An 18,764-nucleotide genomic window follows, 5' to 3' on the forward strand; every position below is an offset into this window, starting at 1 on the left:
GGCAAAAAGAAAAGAAAAAAACACACACATTACAAAATTCTGTCAATGCTGTAGCTGAAGAAAGTAAGAATTACAGTCCACCCCACAAAAAGATCTGAGGATCTATTCTGGTGCAAAGGTAAGGTTAAAAATCATTCAAAAGCACCCTTTTAAATAAACATGAGCTATACACACACACTCAAACGAGTTTATGAAATGTTTATTTCACTTATATGGTTTACAATAACACTAGCACTTATGCACACAAAAATTACTACATTTATATACAAAATAGTATTGCAAAAATTCTACAACTTTATTTTTAAATCAATAACTTATATCATCCTAAGCAAATCATCTGAACATTCAGAGCATAACTGGATTTTGCCTTCAGTGCTTTGCAGTCTTCACCCAACCTGGTATTTAATTATATACAGTGTTTAGATCAAACATATCTGACCAAGAAATATCTTTTTAACAATTACAAAATAGTATTTCCACAAGAGACTGGAGGGAAAGATTAATAACCAAAACAACCATCGTTAGAAGCTGTTCAGACATGGCAGAGGAAATCCTGCAGTCTTTGTGACAGAATTTAGTAAATTCCTTGTCAGAAACAGGATTTGTTAAGTTGTTTACTCTTTAGGGAATACAAAAAACTATTTCCTCTTAAAAAGAGGACAGAATCATGTCTGCTGTCCTGGAGTCACACCAATCAACGGGACTTGTTAAGAATGAATTACTCTTGTTGCAAAATGATGTTTTCAGCAAATATTGTAATAAAAAATTATTATTTGCACACTTTTATCAACACAGGACTGGATAAAAAAAAATGTATTTTTTTTTCCTGTTTTTTTTTTTTTTATAAAGAAACTCCAAAAATTTGTTTTTTAAATGTACGCATTTAAATTTCATAAAATTCCATCAAATTGATGCACATAATTTTTAATAAAATAACTAAAAAAACAAATATTTTAAGTTTAACTAATTTAATTTAGTTAAATATTACACAATTAAATTTGATGGAATTTTGTGAAATTTAAAAAAGAATTTTTTCTTTTTTTGTAGGTTTTTTTTTTTTTTTTGTACAAAAGTCTCAGATAACGTTGTTATTTGTTTAAAATATTTTTTATACCCCATTTAGGATTTTGAAGAGAGAAAAAAAAAAAGTTATGATGTCATTTGCCTGACGCTTTTATCCATTATGGATCCATTATTCATTATTAATTTTTTTATTAGGAAATATTTCATATTCTGTACTATGCTGTGTTTAAAAGCATGCACAAGATGGACAAACCAAACACTGAAAAATTCTGAAATTCATGTTAGAAAAAAGAGTTCAAGAGTAGAAAAAAGAGTTTCAAAAAGTTGAAATTAGAAAATCAGATTTTTGGACCCTCCTGCATCTAGTAGGTTCTTGATTGTATTGGCCAAGACCTGTTCCAGACAGACCTGGCCAAGATAATGGTATTTTGAACTGTTGCTATTGATTTTTAGGGGTCAGCATTCACTCTGGAATTATTTGAGGTTTTTGCAGAACACCTCAAATATGGCACAAGGAATAAATTATTATATCAATATTTTCCTTGCTGTTACGGCATTTGGTTGGAGCATTGCATTATGGAAGTTGGCCCTTGGTGGCGCGTGGGGGCAACAGCTCCATTCGCAGGTGCGTCTAACCCGAGTGAGCGTCTATAAGCTGCTGAGAGTCTGTACAGCACATCTGCAGGCGGGCATGACTGAGCATCAGCTTTCCGTGTCAACAGCATCTCAAAAAGAGAGCTCACTTCTGGCATCAGAGCTCTGCCGCCCAGCGCGCTGCTCATATCTGAGGTTTTACCAAAGGTGGAGAAGGAAGTAGAATCATCAGGACTAGCCATGGGGCAGGGACCATCAGGGGATGGTGGCCCATCTGGGACAAACAGGTTTTCATGGTAGTCAGTGCTGAGAGGAAGAGAGAGACGAGCCATCCATGCTGGATCTGGAACATCTGAGAAAACATCTAAACAAAGAGGAAAGAAGTATGTTAGGTACATTTTATAGACTGTTTACTAACTAGACCACATATTTTTCTTGCTTTTAGTACAATGGGTAGTTGACGTCAAATACTTTTGGGGAAGTTGACATTTCCTGCAGTCTTACAAGCTGTACTAAATCTAAAACTATTTTAAACAGCATTTTATTTGATAATTATTGCAAGCAACTTTCCCAACCTCATATTAAGAGACTACCTGAAATATCTGTACTTTTAAAAATTCATCCATTTAAAATCACCTTGACAGTTGATCAAATAGAACAGGTAATTTCAAAAATAGCTGAGAAAAATAATGCATTGACATTCAGACTTTTTAAGTATGGTCGAATGCTTTTTGGGGTTACTTTACATACCGTAACATAAATGTTTTGCTCCATCTTTCTTACTTTCCTTCCCCAAATCTCCCTCCCTCACAGTGCCACATAAATAATTCTGGAGGGAAATGGTGAGGATTGTTAATTCCTCAAAAACTATTAAACCCATAATCCCACAGGCTTGTTTAAAATCACCAAAATAATCCAACCACATCCAAACAACCTCAATGGCAGACTGTACACACATGACATCTGTGACATTTGTGTACTTTCAACCAACATGTTTACTGCTGCTATGAACACTATTTTTTCTCAAATAGGCAATTATTCACATAGTTAAACTATCTTTAAGAAAAGAAAAACACATGCACTGAATGAAATTCCATGGACAATTAGAGAAATGTGCAAATATGAGTGGTGCATTCCAGTGCAAAACTCACTTCCACAATGTAAGTGGTTGCTAGGGTGTTCTGTGTAGTTGCTAGAGCATTGCAATGTTGCTAGGTGGTTGCTATGGGGTTCTGGGTGGTTGTCAGGGTGTTGTTATAAAGTTGACAAGGTGTTAGGAGTGATTTTTAGTAGAGGTAGACAGATATATCGGTTTTCACCGATGAATCGGTGAACTATCGGTTATAAGCAAAAATCTACGCCAATGGTTGCCGATTTTTGTTCCTCTGAGGCCAGAGCTGGGGATTTGCTGGGGATCATGTGGGGATCTAAATAATTTCTTATTGACAATATTCATCCATATTTTATTTTCACTTCAATGCAAATTTGATATTTTGATTAGAAGAGTGTTCTAAATTGAAGCGAGGGCATGCTAAGAAAAATGCGACTATATAGAAATGTGCCCCATCAGCACATACATCGTGTCTCAAACTTCATAATCTGTGAATAATAATACATCTTATACCATATATATATATATATATATATATATATATACACACACACACACACACACACACACACACACACACACACACACACACACACAAAACTCTTCATCTAGTGAACATATAGGCTATAATATCCTTAATTTTGAGTCCCCTGTGTGTTTTCTGCTTACTTACAGTTAAGAAGTTCCAAGTTATGCACCAAATCTTGTTGCTGGTTATCATTAGGATTTGGATGATCATTAAACTGCATGTGGGATTTTATTAATTTTGGACTCTTGTGGCTTCTGTGTATGTGCCTGTCATGGTAAGGAAAGATTACAATTTTATTTTTTAAATTCTATAAATCGATTTTAAAAACTATCTACTGCTTAATCAATTATCGACCATTTCCACCACCTTAGTTATCGGTATCGGCAAACTCCACTATCAGTCCACCTAGTATTTAGTGTGTTGCTATGCACTTATTATGCAGTTCTGAATGGGTGCTTGGAAGTTAATATGTACCTAGGATGCTAGGCACAAGCTTACTGGCCAAAGTCAAAAAAGCCCATGCCAAGTTTCTATTATATTCTGGTGCTTACAAACCCAAACAACTAATCAAACAACTAACGCATAAGATATGCCTGATATGCATTACTATAACAAAGAATGTACCAATGTTAGTCATTTAAATCACAAATAATATATCAGAGTGCAGATTTGTCACTGCTGGCTCTTGGCAAATTTTATTGAGAGGAATGCAGTAGAGAAAGAACAGCTGGGAGATTATGGAGATGGAATTGTTTCATATTAACATACAAATGGAAAGAGATTCACAAATAGAAAGTTGGTTCACAAATAAATTGAATGAGATCCACAAATAAATGTTAGGAGTTTCACAAAAATGAAATGAATTCACAAATAAAAAGAATGAGATTTATAAATATATGTTAGGAGTTTCACAAAAATAAAGTGAATTCACAAATAAATAAAATGAGATTTGCAAATAAAAAAAAAATATTTACAAATATATTTTTTAACTCACAAACACAACTCTGTCCAGCATTCGTGAAACGTGCAAATTTGTGAATCGCTTCCTGTGCATTTGCGGATCGTTACACGCATTTGTCGATTTTGAAACAAATCTAGCATCAAGATGTGCACACAAATCTACAAACAGGTGGACTCCACCCATCGTCTACTCAAGCCAATCAAATAATGGCCACATTATGGCCACATGACCAATCGTAGCACATTCTATCTTCAACCAATCACGCTTTGTTTTACTATCAGGGCGGGACCAAAGTCACAACTTTCATGAGCATGGATTCAAGCACATACAGATAAGCTCCAAGGCCACAAACTTTTAAAGAAACTGACGTTATCAGAGGAATTCTGTGATTTAAGGTTATTTCTCTCAGTTATAAACGTGTAGTGTCTAGTTTAATGTCGACAGCTGAAAATTGCCCATTTGTAGAGTGTCCTGATCATTAGCTTTATAGCTAACCTGGCTGACTGTTTGTCTGCTATTTTACAACCACGTTTCTTCTTTTCTCCACAACTTGGAATGCCCAATTCCCAGTGTGCTTTTAAGTCCTCATGGTGGTGTAGTGACTCGCCTCAATCCGGGTGGCGGAGGACAAATCTCAGTTGCCTCTGCTTCTGAGACCGTCAATCCGTGCATCTTATCACGTGGCTTATTGAGCGCGTTACCACGGAGACGTAGCATGTGTGGAGGCTTCACGCTATTCTCCATGGCATCCATGCACAACTCACCACGTGCTCTACCGAGAACTAGAACCACACATTATAGCGACCACGAGGAGGTTACCCCATGTGACTCTACCCTCCCTAGCAACTGAGCCAATTTGGTTGCTTTGAAGACCTGGCTGGAGTCACTCAGCACGCCCTGGATTCGAACTCACAACTCCAGTGGGTGGTAGTCAGCGTCAATACTTACTGAGCTACCCAGGCCCCCACAACCACGTTTCTTGACTGAAATGTGTCGTCAAAACCTTTACTCTTAATGTTACAAGGCAGATCCAAACAGACACTACAAAAAAATCAGTAGTACAGATAGTGTCTTTATAAAACATGAATCAAATTAGATGATCTTAGCAGCATAAACCATAAATTAATACCCTATATTACACAGTGTACAAGAGCTGCTACGCCAATAATTGGTTTCACATTATGTTAATGTATTTAATAAAAGCAGTTGTAAGGTAATATTTATTAGAATTTTGCATTTTAGCACTTTTGTGTGAATATTTTAAGAGGTACTATTACGGGGTCCCTTTCTAAAATATAGAATCATGTTCTGACAGCTCCAATATAGGACACCTTTTAAAATGTGTAATATGAGGGGGCCAGGGTAGCTCAGTGGTTAAAGATGCTGGCTACCACCCCTGGAGTTCGCTAGTTCGAATCCCAGAGTGTGCTGAGTGATTCCAGCCAGGTCTCCTAAGCAACCAAATTGGCCTGGTTGCTAGGGAGGGTAGAGTCACGTGGGGTAACCTCCTCGTAGTCGCTATAATGTGGTTTGTTCTCAGTGGGGCGCGTGGTGAGTTGAGCGTGGATGCCGCGGTGGATGCCGTGAAGCCTCCACACGCGCTATGTCTCCGTGGCAACGTGCTCAACAAGCCACGTGATAATGGGTTGGCGGTCTCAGATGTCCTCCGCCACCCGGATTGAGGCAAATCACTACGTGACCACGAGGACTTAAAAGCACATTGGGAATTGGGCATTCCAAATTGGGTGAAAAAAAAGTGTAATATGAGATTGTTTACATTACAGTGTCATGTCTTGAAATAAAAGTGCAATACAAAATTTAAATACATTTTGTCTTTGGGTTGATTTACTTAAAAATGATAATTCTGTCATTTACTCACCCTTATGTTTTTTTTTAAACCTGTACTATTTAGTTTCTTCAGTGGAATATGAGAATACATTGTAAAATGTAGATGTTGCTAATGAGGCTGAAATGAAAGAGAGGCTGTCAGTCCCTATCATTATTCCTGACATCTCCTTTTGAGTTCCTCCCACAGAAGAAAGTCAGTCGTTTGGGTTTGGAACAACATGAATATGAGAATAATCTCATATTCATGTTGTTCATATAAATGATGACTCCTCTCATTGACAAAATATTTTTTGTCATTTAGTTGACAAATATTTTATAGAGTTCTATCAAGGCATTTTGGGTAAATAGGTTTTAAAGAGTGTCTTTTTTTTAACACTTTAAAGCAAGTCTGTTGGCTAAAAGGTATGGTTTTTTGGTTACAAATTACAGGTTGTCATGCATGTAACTACAAAAGACAATACATTTAAGTACATGTATTTACACGCACAAACACAGGAATTGAACATTACAACTGGAGTGCTTGCATTTTGCTTGATTTTGTTATACACGAACATCCTCATTGTATCAGTTGTCTGGGATGGATACTTCTAGTCAAGGTAAGAGCATTCTGCACAAACGATTGGAAAAAATAACAGTTACACTTTATAAACAAGTCCATTACTATATAGAAAAGAACATGTTACACAAACAGGATTGAGCCGTGGAGCTTTGTGATGTCTTACCACCAGTAGCATGAAAGTCCCACAACTGTTTCCATCTTTTTGTGACGGCACCAGTTCTCCAGAATCCTCGCAACTCTTTTATTATTATTATTATTGTCCTCCTGTATCTCATAGCCCATATACTTCCTGAGTAAATAAGTGAAACACACATTGTTTTATAGGATTAACATAATTATTTCTTGTGAGTAACATTGGACTGGTCTGCCATAACACTAAGTGCTAAAAATATAAATCCTTTGAAATATTACTTCAAAAATTTTTTTTTCAAAATAAATGTTTTCAAACCAAATTAATGCCATAGCAGATTTTGTACACTGTGTAATATAGGGTATTAGCTTATGGCTTGTGCTCCTAATATCATCTAATATGATCTGATCTTTTGTAGTGTCTGTTTGGATATGCCGTGTAACATTAAGAGTAAAGGTTTTGGCGACACATTTCAGTCAAGAAACTTGGTTAAAATTAAAACAGCAGACTCATACATTCAGCCAGGTTAGCTATAAAACTAATGATCAGGACACTCTACAAATGGGCAATTTTCAGCTGTCGACATTTAACAAGACACTACATATGTTTATTACCGAGAGAAAATGATACGAACCTTAAATCACAGTGTTCCTCTGATGACGTCCATTTCTTTAGAAGTTTGCGGCCTTGGAGCTTATCTGTATGTGCTTGATTCCATGCTCATGAGAGCTGTGACACTGGTCCCGCCCTGATAGTAAAACGAAGCGTGATTGGATAAAGATAGAATGTGCTACGATTGGTCCGAGTATTGTGGCCGTTATCTGATTGACTTGAGTAGACGATGGGTGGAGTCCACCTATTTGTATATTTGTGTGCACATCTTGATGCTAGACTTGTTTCAAAATCGACAAATGCGTGTAACGATCCGCAAATGCACAGGAAGCGATCCACAAATAAATGTGCGTGATTCACAAATGAATGATGGACAGAGTTGTGTTTGTGAGTTAAAAAATGTATTTGTAAATAATTTTTTTATTTGCAAATGTCATTTTCTTTATTTGTGAATTCACTTTATTTTTGTGAAACTCCTAACATTTATTTGTTGATCTCATTCAATTTATTTGTGAACCAACTTTCTATTTGTGAATCTCTTTCCATTTGTATGTTAATATGAAACAATTCCATCTCCATAGGAGATTTAGAGACCACAGATACACAGCCTTCAAAGGGAGAGACAGAACACACGCAAACACATTTCACACGCTATCATATTCTCTGTCCTTAGGGTATGCATAACACACACACCTCAACTCCACTGTGTTAACGAATTAACATTAAGGACGTGAGTAGCCCAAGGACATGTGAATGTGTGAGGTGGTGTGTGTGCGTCACCCTTGAAACCGAATTGCTAAAGGTTTACCAACATGTGAGTCAGTGGTTCATAAAGCTGAGATACCTCAGTATAAGCACAAGGAATATGTGCCTGCATGTTTCAGAAAGGTAGCCCCTGACAATAAACACTGAACATTTTACTGTCTGTCTGTCTGCTTTGGCGTGAGTAACAGTGCAACCACATGAAGTTCTCGACAGGACTGACTCAAACCTATCACACAACCACATTCTGAAAACAAATGAGCTCTGCTCCAGAACCTAGTGAGCTGCCTTGCTTTTTGCTGCCTTCTCAGACGGCATCTGTTATGAAACCTTATTAGTGACTGAACTGAAATAATGTACATAGGCAGCAACTCCACACATCTTTTGCATCAGGATCGCACCAATGTCAGAATGTGATACATCACCGTATGAGATCTGATGTGGTGGAAATCAACACTGAAATAAAGATCGAGCTAAATTTGCTTACAGTCTTCAAAAATAAAACAGAGAAACCCTTTGATTCTGGAAAACAAAATAGGTCCCCATTAAGTCAGAACCTCACCAAGCTCATAACAATAGATGGAAGGAACTGACACACATTTACTCTATACATAGACAAAGGAAACACATCAGCCGAAATATGCCTACACATGTTAGTATAAATAGAGTAAATAAAAACATTTTACAGATGAAAACAGATCTATCATAAACTTTCAGACAAGGCTTTGTAAAGCCAAGATCATTTAATCTGCCCCTAATTTAACCTTTATTACACTAAACATCAGGCATCAAATAATTTAAAGCATTGCAGTGTTAAAAGCATGAATATACAGTATTTACCAGAATGAAGCAGATTATTGAGGCCTTCTTCATATAAGGGGTCCACAGGTGAGTCTCTGCCCGTTTCCCAGTCCATATCCCCCATTTCACTCTCACCGTGACCGCTGTCCTTAGTGCTCAGCCAGTCAGCATCTTGAGCCCCTGACCTACCATACACAATAAGAGGAACATTAGATCTGCTAAAACAGACAGAGTAAAAAACATAATGTCACAGAAAATGACAATCATAAAACACAGACCACATTACCACTGTATTATTCAAACATTGGCTTGATGAACTACTATAGCACTCAGTCTTAGCACTCAAAAAATGTACAGCTCACATGACTGTCAATGGACTGAATACAAAGCAAAATACAACATTCTTCTCTCAAATGATAACTATAATAAATAGAACTGGCTAGCTATTCATTTAGTTAAGGTATTGGTATTATCTGATACTATTACTGTACCATGGTACAACCACAATACTTTTTTTGTAAGGGAATATCAGAGGCAATAAGTGTGAGATCCTCCCCAGTATCAGATAAATGCTGTTCTCAAGTTGGCATTTGCACTGTAAGATAAACTCTAAACTCTAAAAACTAAAACAATATGACACACACACACACACACACACACACACACACACACACACAAAGAGTGAGTGTGTGGTCTTTTCATTTAAAGGAATAGTTCGCCCAAAAATTCTCTCATCATTTACTCACCTTCATGCCATCCCAGATGTGTATGACTTTCTTTCTTCTGTAGAACACAAATGAAGATTTTTTTTGAAGAGTATCTCAGCTCTGTTGGTCCATATAATGCAAGTGGATGGTGACCAAAACTTTGAAGCTCCAAAAAGCACATACAGGTAGCATAAAAATAATCCAAACGACTCCATATCTTCAGAAGCGACCCAATTGGTGAGAACAATTGGTGTGTGAGAACAGACCAAATGTGACTCCTTTTTCACTGTACATCTTGCCATTGCAGTCTCTAGGCACAAACATGATTTGAAGCTCGATTACACTTCCTAGTGTTTGCATGCATGTTTGAGTGTTAGATGGTGCTGGGAAGTGTAATTGATCTTGAAATCATGATCGCCAAGGGGACTGCAGATGTCAAGATTTATTGTGAGAAAGGAGTTCTATTTTAGTCTTTTCTCACCCAAAACCGATTGGATCGCTTCAAAAGACATGGATTATAACACTGGAGTCTTATGAATTACTTTTATTATGCTTTTATGTGCTTTTTGGAGCTTCAAAGTTTTCGTCACCATTTACTTGCTTTGCAAGTACCTACAGAGCTGAGATATTTTTTTAAAAATGTTCGTTTGTGTTCTGAAGAGGAGAGAAAGTCATACACATCTGCGATGGGATGGGGGTGAGTAAATGATGGGATTTTTAATTTATGGGTGAACTATTCCTTTAAGCAAGTCCTGTCTTGTACAGATGGATCACAGTCTTTCTTTTCCCATCTTGACTACTGTATATTCATAGAAACAGCTCTGGATTAAGCTTTGATGATGGCCACAAAATGGCTATGTACATATCAATGCAACCTTTGTTTTTCATTTTCATTCTCTGATACTGATCTGTGTTTTAGGTGACTAAGACAGCGGCTGATCAGAGGTATGAGACATCTCATTCTGTACTGACTGACACTTCCTTGTTTACAAAGAAAACTACCTGATAAAATCCCAAAGTCAGTTACTATAAGACAAAATACCAAGATGGTTATTTTGGTCAGGAGCGCCTGCAGGATTTAATCTGAGGGTACGCACAGAAATCTGCCTAAAAAAACGTTATATCTGGGGGGTCCGTGGGCATGCTCCCTTGGGAGTTTTTTTTTTTTTTTTTTTTTTTTTGCATAAAAGAACACCAAAATGTTAAATTCTGGTGACTTTGAGATAAGCATTTGTTTTGTTTTCTTGAGGATGAGCAGCATTCATGTAACTATTGGCTAAAGCATTTCATCCAGTGACTGTTCAGACAGACGCGTTTTTGCGCTTAAAAAAGCAAAATGCACCACAACGAATAGAGCAGAACACAGGTGTCTTGAGATGCGTTTTTATCAGTTGAAGAAGTTTTTTTAACTTGACAGCATCTAAAAATGCAGCGCTCCTGTCCTGTGAGAGATGCTAAAAACAGTGAAATGTGAAGCAGTTTTCATAAGACATCTATCTAGTGAATGCTTACATGGAAAATGATTAAAAAACAGCACAATATATCCAGAAACTGTTTTACTGTGTGAGAAACTGCTCCAAATGATTCAGTGAGAGAGCGCTCCGAACGAATTGTGCTGAATCAGGAACTGATTCAGACCATTTTGCAAGCCCATTTGGCCAATTCTCTAAAAAGAACCGACTCAAAATAATTATTCATTCGCAAACTGGGCATTGCTAGTTCTTTTAAACAGCCAACAGAAATACGGGACACATTTCATCATTGATGAAATATTCTGAGAGTACATATTTCTCAGGTCAGTCGGAGTGCTCTTGGTATGCACAGTGCGTATGGCCGTACATCTGCAGGCGCCCCTGATTTTGGTAATGTATGGGATTGAATTCTATTCCGTGTACACTGAAAACCCCAATAAGTTGCCTTTACTCAATTGTTTGAGTTAACTCGTTCCCTCAATTGAATTGAGTAATGGTGTCTCCAAAACTCAAGTAATTAAGTTCCCTTAACTTGGTGTTCATTTATAATTAACTTAACTATTAAAGTTGAGGTAACTAGATGCAAGTAGACTTAACTCAGATTTGCTATTTAAATATAGTTGTTTCTACTTTAATTGAACTGACTCAAATTTAGATCATACAATATAGTTAAAGAAGATTATAACCAGTTCTAGGTCAATCATTAAATAAACTTAATTCTCCACAGAAATGCATATAAACCTGTACTTTAGATGCACATGCACAAGATGAACTGAAATAAAGTCAACAGGGTCCAGCCTGACTAAAGGGGACACAGATCACCCTAATGGACATTACACAAAACAACTATTTGCAACAAAACAACATACATGAATAATACTACAAAAGAGCGTAAGGGATTATGGGTATTCCCCATAGCCTCAGTTTTGTACTCAATCATTGGAGTTATTAGCACTTAAAACCTTTAATCTATAGATTAAGATAAATATGTTCAAGGAACATACATATTTGAGTTATGAGCCCAAAACTTGACATTTCAAGTAATGTTTAATTAAGACAACTTGATTTTACAAGTAATGAAAACATTAGGGTTTACAGTATGTGAGTATATGAATTGTATGAGACTACATTTATTGCTTATGTCCAAATTTATCTGCGGTTATTGTCTGCTCACATACATTTCATCAAAAAGAAGGAATACAGGGGTTTACCTGCCAGTTCGGTGTGAGTACTTGTTTCCACGAAAATTTGGTCGAGGCTGAAGTTGCCCCTGATGCAGCAGAGCCAAGAGCTGGGACACCTGCTGTAGAATTAAACATAAACATAAAATTTGACATAAAAATAAATCTAATTAATGTCAATATCGATTAGCAATTTACAATTATTTTGTGACCTTCCAGATCACGTCAAAAAATAATTGGTGCACTTCTTGTACCAGTTTTGCCATCGTTTTCCAGAAGTTCTACATAGCACAAAAGAACTTGACCATTAAAGATGCCTCTGAATTACAACATACAATCCCTGCTAAGTTTCAAGGCAATTTGGAAACACTAGAACTTCAAAATCCACATAATAATTTATGTTTTTTAAGGAAGCAGCTACAGCACAAAATGGTAGATGGGCAGCCACACAGTCGAAACACCAGAGCATACTGGGATGAGAAAAGGGGTTAGGGAGATTGTTAAGGCATGTAGAATGGGTGAGGGGGAGAAAGGAAGCCCTTTCTACACGGTCTATTCTTCTATGGTCAAGTTCCTTCCAGGATGCACATGAGAAACCCAGCCTTGGCTACAAGGACAGGCACTGGTGACATTTCGGCCCCTTTCCTCTACTGCCGCCATAGGTCTCTCTTCAAGTCAATTTGCCAACTGGGCCAAGTGAGTAAGGGAGGGTGGAGTGTGAGGGTGGATGTGGGAAGAGGAAAGGGGGGGTGGAATCAGGATCCACACTCTTTCCTGGCTGGCCATGGTATTCACGTGAGGACAAAAACACATGCCAGGACCTTTTGTTCTGCTATACACATTAATAGAGGTAAGCATCTGGGTGGGTCTAAGTCCAGAGGATACACAGTTTGACCAGCACAGCACTTTTGAAACATAAACTGGTGAAAAGCTGTTTAAAATGAGTAAAAAATGTAAAATCAGATCAGTAAATGTGATTTGCTACTGACTGCCACAAGCCCATACATGTCAGAGAAGTATAATTTTACTGTGCAAAAAATCTGCATTAGGTTTAAGTTGATTTCCCCCTCAGAGGAAAGCTATGGAATGAATCTGTATTTCCTTCCCTCATGCACTATGACTATGTCATGTGATATTATTGAGGATTGGCAGAGTTTCTCCTAAGGCATATTAATGTTTAGGTTACTGTCTGTGACTGAAGTATTCCTGAATACACTTCAGTACCTTAATCATCATCTGTCAGCTGTACCCTTAGGCTGTTATAGATATGGGCCAGTCCCACAATACAACTACAGAGTGGGAAAACAAGCAAGAATTTAGCAAGCTATCATGAACTCAAACTTATATGAACTGCAGTGCCTTAAAATCTCTAACAACCTTTAAAGTAGCTTGAGGTAATGTATTTTAAAATCTAAAATGATCTAAAAACACATAACGGCAAAACTCTTACTTGCACTTCAGGTGAGGCGGAGGACAATTCAATGGAGCTGTTGTGTTCAAAGGCTGCCATCGAGAGTCGAACAAGTTTCCTTAGGATCTGTTTATGGTCATATTCTTCCATCCTTCCTCTTCTTTCTGTGGTCTTTGGTCTCCAAAGTGTAGCCTGATTACTGTGTACTGAAGCCATAGATTGTGAGGGGTCCATGGTAGTGGAGTTGACTTCATTTCTGTGGCATCTGAGTGTGCCGACCTGTGAGTTTGTGAAAGACGAGGAAGAAGAATTTCTGGTCTTGTGCAGGGTTCGATAAGGTGTACTTGGGTTATAAGGTAGTGTTCCATTCCACTCTATGCTCCCAGGTTTCCTGAGAGTCTTGCTTGGTGTAAGTGGTGGGTTCCCATCCATTTCTGAATAAGCTTGATTTTGAGCCATGCGAGCAAGCGTAGGTGTTAGGTTAAACTGGCACTGTGGAAGAGGCTTTTCCATTAAGGGTGATGTAGAGGACAGTGCCTCAGCTTCATCCTCAGGTGGGGTTTCCTTTTGACCCCTAAGCACTGGTACCAACTGGATGTCAGTCTTGTGAATGTGTTTCTGAGGCCGTCGTGGATGCCGGGTGTAAGTTGACTCAGCTTGTCTACAATTATAAGCATGGTTGTCCCGTTTGTTGGGATGACAGAAAGTCTTGGCCAACACAACAGCTAGAAGTAATAACAGGCAGGTTGATCCAAGACAGATGGCTAAAAGCATTGTAAAACTGTACTGGGCCTGGTTATCTTGAGACAAGTTCTTGAAGTGGTCACGAAAATTGATGAAAGTCACTTCCAAAGTGGTTGTTGTGATTAGCACAGGTGTTCCCATATCAGATACTGCAATACCCAGTTTAAATGTTCTACCAATCAATTCAGTGGCATTAGATGTGTTCACATAGAGTTGCCCAGTAGTTTTGTCCAGAAAGAATATGTTAGAGGGGTTGCCATCGGTTATCCTAAAATGTAGTCTTCCATTGAGACCAGAATCTGGATCACTGGCCTGGATGGTGGTGGCAAGAAAACCCTCAGGATTGTTGTGGGAAGAGCTATTTTTTGGTTTGTGGATGCTACTCTCAAGAGCTTTATCCCCAAGTTCAGTCACAATCTCCCCTTCTTCCACATTCACTGGGACACTCAGCATCGCGACCCCTTTCTTGGGTAAGGGCTCATGTATTACAGGATAATTGTCATTAGCATCTTGTATCTCAACCAGCACTGTTGCACTACTGGTCATTGGTGGATATCCTTGATCAACAGCCTCTACAATAAAAGAGTAGGTGCGTGATTTCTCATAGTCTAAAGATTGCTGGACAGTAACAGCCCCACTGGTTGGGTGGACAGAGAAAAATGCTGTCTGTGTCCCCAGTTCATTTGACTCACGAATAGAGAATGATACCCTTCCACTGAAGTCCAGGTCAACATCATGGGCCTCCACTGTCAAGAAATGGAAGCCAGGTATGTTGTTCTCTTTGAAGACACTACGGTAATGACTTTTGGTAAACACTGGTGCATTATCGTTTTCATCCAAAATATGGACAGTCAGGTGCTTAATACAGGAGAGAGAAGGATCACCACCGTCTTGAGCTAGAAGAGTGAGATTATACTCCATTTGTTTCTCGCGATCCAGAGTATCATTAGTTACAACCATGTAATTATCTCCATGGATTTGCTTGAGAAGGAAGGGGCCAGAGCCATTCAGAATGTGAACTCGTACCAGGCCATTTGCCCCTGAATCAGCATCTGACACCATTACAAGAGCAAGGAAAGTCTCACTTGGTGCTCCCTCTAATACCGTGGCAACAGGGGAATCTGGTGGAGTCCATGTTATGTGTATCCGTGGAGCATTGTCATTGACATCTCGCAATTTGACCAGCAATTTGTGATGAGACGGGATTGCATTGGGCCCAAGATCTCGAGCTTGGATGTCTACCTCATACATGCTCTTTTCTTCAAAATCTAAAGGGCCTTGTAAAGTCAAAGCACCTGTTTTGGGATGGATGCTGAACAGCCTTTGAACTTCCACCGGGACATGTTTACTAAGGGAGTACTCCACGTCCCCATTTGCACCTTGATCAGGGTCTGTTGCATGGAGATTAATGACAAACGTCCCACGAATGGTATCCTCTGCCAGCTCAATAAATGACGGGGCATCTTCAAATACAGGGCTGTTATCGTTAGAGTCCAGAATTGTGACTATAACTTTTGTGCTGCCCGACTTGGGCGGGTTCCCTTTGTCCCAGGCAGTAAGAATCAATTCTAAAGATGACTGCAACTCCCTGTCTAACTCTTTGATGACCACCAATTCAGCCTTCTTGGTCCCTCCAGAGGTACGGACATCCAAAGCAAAGTGCTCGTTGGAAGACAGCGAGTAGGTTTGCAGGCCATTAGGTCCAGCATCTGGATCCACTGCATGGTCCAAAGGGATGCGCATTCTCAGTAAGGCAGTCTCTGAGATCTCGGCCTCCTGGACTGGGCTCGGAAAGACTGGGCTGTGGTCATTTAGGTCCATCACCTCAACACGAACTGAGAGGAAGTGCATAGCACCACCCTTTCTGTAGAGGATGCTAAAGGCCAGTTCGCAGAGTTCTGCTCCCCAGCATAGCTCTTCTCGATCCAGCTTACCTAGTGTTGACACAGTGCCATCTCTTGCAGCAACTGTGACTGGTAGGGCATGCCCATGCTGCACGACCTGGAAGTTTTCAAGTGACCCTGTCTCCCCGCGCTGACGCAGGTCATCCAGGAGGCGGCCCACCCTTGTCCCTGAGGGCTGCTCTTCCCAGACCTGATACTGGATAATTACGGGAGCAGAGGCCAAATAGTGGGCGTGACTGGGTGGGCACTCAATAAGAGTTGCCAGGAGGAGCAAAATCTGAAGCATGACTGAGTGTGAGGTTTCCTTTTTCCTTTTACATAGAGTCAGATGTGCTAAGCCCTTAGATAAACATTCTATCAGAAATCTACAATTTATGACAGATATTTAAAACAAATACACCTAATCTATCTGTTCTATGCTAAAGGTATTTAAAATTACAAAATACTGTGTATATGATACAGATATTCAAAACCCAAACATCACATCTATCTGTTCTATGCTAAAAAAGGGACTAAAAGAACAAAATACTGTGTATATCATACTGATATTCAAAACCTATACATCACATCTATCTGTTATATTCTAAAAAAAGGCATTAAAAGTACAAAATAGTGTGTATATCATATAGAAAAAATATATATATTTCAAAACAGTACCACCATAACAGGTGCTCTTTAAATTACCATGTACAGTGAATGAACAAAAACAAAGAAACAATAATTGCCTTTATAGTTTACTACATAGTTGAATTTTAAAGTTGTGTTACCCTATATTAATGTTGAAAATCACTGATATCAAAAGACTTATTATATCATCACAACAATACAAATTCACCAATAAATTATTGTCATAAACCAATCACTATTCACACAGCAAAACCACATATATTCAATAATCTCTCCAGACCCTGCCAATCTAGTCTTATCTATCATTCTCTTTTAGCCAAATCAGAATAATTCTCCAGCAGTACTCACTCACACATAGATTTTGCTTCCAGGCCAAGCACACCAGTCAGGATAGAGTGAAGAACTGTGAAAGTTAGAGGGGCTGGAATGGCACTTGGGAGGGGGAATGTCCAGCGTTCCAATCAGAAATAGTGGGGGAGTGTAGAGTGTTGCTAAACTCCACCCGCCTGTGGCAAGTAGTGGATTCTGAAGAAATTAGGCTGGAATCAACGGTGTGCTTTTAACGAAACATGATCCCACATCTTTCACTCACTGCCTCTAGCCTTTTACACATCTGACTTTACTTCATTTCCAAACTGTCTAAATAAACACAGTAAGAGTCATGGTCTGGGGCTTCTGTCATCAGTGGCTGAAGTAAACCTCAGGTGGAGACCTTAAGGGCCATAAAAACAAAAACAAGGCCTGGATCTGAACTCTGAGGGTTCTGATGTAAACTCCAGAACCTGTTGCTGTTCTCACAAACCCAGACTGACACCATTCGAGCAACTTCTGTAGTGCTAGTTATTTTATAATCCCAAGCCATAATAATGCCTGCTTTTTGCCTTTTTTTAAACATCTAATGTTTCTCTGGAATTACTGGGGGGTGGGGGGTCATTTTAAAGCTTTCATTATGCTTAAAAATAATTGTTTTTGTGAAAAAACTAAATTAGTAAATAATGTGTTTAGTTCATGTAAAAATAAATAAATAAAGGCCCTGGAGTGGGACAACTGAATTTATAAAGTACAAATATACCCTGTGGTCTCTCAATTAAAATGATTTAATAATATAAAAAAACAGCATGCACAATAATGATTAAGAAAAAAAACACAATGCTGTTTAAAATAGTTTTAGATGGAGTATAGCATGTCACACCACAGGACAAGTCAGCTTCCTTAAAGTGTTTAATGCCAGCTAACCATATTACATACTGTATATACTGTAAAGTTCGAATTTCAAACAGCCCCCGCTGGTTTTGGTTATACAGGCGAGAGGATGAATATATGTTGTTGAAGGCTTGTAGCCAATGAAAAGAGCTTGGTTTAAAGGGGAAAAGTTCAGATATCCACTTCCCTTCTACATGGGGGTCTCCTTACATAAACTATCCCATTACCTGCCAGCCAATAAAAGCTTTTCCCAGAGTGATAACAGAACCGGGTGATAACTCGTAGAGATTATGACCTGATAACCTAACCCCTGTTAGTACATGCATGTTCAAAGACAGCAAATGGGACATCAGAGGCCTAAACTCAGTATTGTATATTTGTGCATGATGTGGTGCTCATAAATCGGGCAGTAGGGAGTTTATCTTCCACTGAGATCTTGTGTGCATGTGTTTGCCAGGGGTCAGAGGTCACACTATGTGATCGTGTCTATCCCTAAAATAAACAGAGTTTGGCTTTCACACATAATCCTCTCTCTATTTTCTAATTAACTCCATTTGGGCCAAGTGTAGGAGTTTGACCCCTCAA

The 18,764-nt window shown here is 38.6% G+C and overlaps 1 protein-coding gene across 4 annotated transcripts; it reads right to left on the reverse strand.

Annotated features, from left to right (window-relative positions):
- Positions 1-183: 183 nt before the first annotated feature.
- pcdh12 (protocadherin 12) lies at positions 184-17,378 on the reverse strand. 4 transcript variants are annotated; one of them, XR_007893292.1, is made up of 6 exons: positions 13,741-17,377; positions 12,321-12,412; positions 8,970-9,115; positions 7,390-7,503; positions 6,789-6,914; positions 1,849-1,981 (listed from the first exon to the last, which is right to left on the reverse strand). XR_007893292.1 is itself a non-coding variant. In XM_051657533.1 (4 exons), exons 1-4 carry the CDS (start codon positions 16,633-16,635, stop codon positions 1,572-1,574), a joined length of 3,543 nt encoding a protein of 1,180 aa, XP_051513493.1. In that variant the 5' UTR covers positions 16,636-17,373; the 3' UTR covers positions 184-1,571. The 4 variants fall into 4 exon arrangements, 2 of the variants coding, with proteins under 2 accessions (XP_051513493.1, XP_051513494.1); XR_007893291.1 differs by lacking the exon at positions 1,849-1,981 and adding an exon at positions 5,806-6,673; XM_051657533.1 differs by lacking the exons at positions 6,789-6,914; positions 7,390-7,503 and having other exon boundaries at positions 184-1,981; positions 13,741-17,373.
- Between the last annotated feature and the right edge of the window lie 1,386 nt (positions 17,379-18,764).

The sequence above is a fragment of the Myxocyprinus asiaticus genome, chromosome 27 (genome assembly GCF_019703515.2).
Source record: "Myxocyprinus asiaticus isolate MX2 ecotype Aquarium Trade chromosome 27, UBuf_Myxa_2, whole genome shotgun sequence".
NCBI classification, from domain to species: Eukaryota; Metazoa; Chordata; class Actinopteri; order Cypriniformes; family Catostomidae; genus Myxocyprinus; species Myxocyprinus asiaticus.

Bases quoted from the DNA above. Each gene is read 5' to 3' on its own strand.
- pcdh12 (XM_051657533.1), bottom strand. From the start codon at position 16,635: ATGCTTCAGATTTTGCTCCTCCTGGCAACTCTTATTGAGTGCCCACCC. The intron at 12,413-13,740 runs GTAAGAGTTTTG...TTAATTCTACAG, and splicing joins CCGCCTCACCTGAAGTGCAA to CAGGTGTCCCAGCTCTTGGC. The intron at 1,982-8,969 runs GTAAATACTGTA...CTCTTTGTTTAG, and splicing joins CAATAATCTGCTTCATTCTG to ATGTTTTCTCAGATGTTCCA.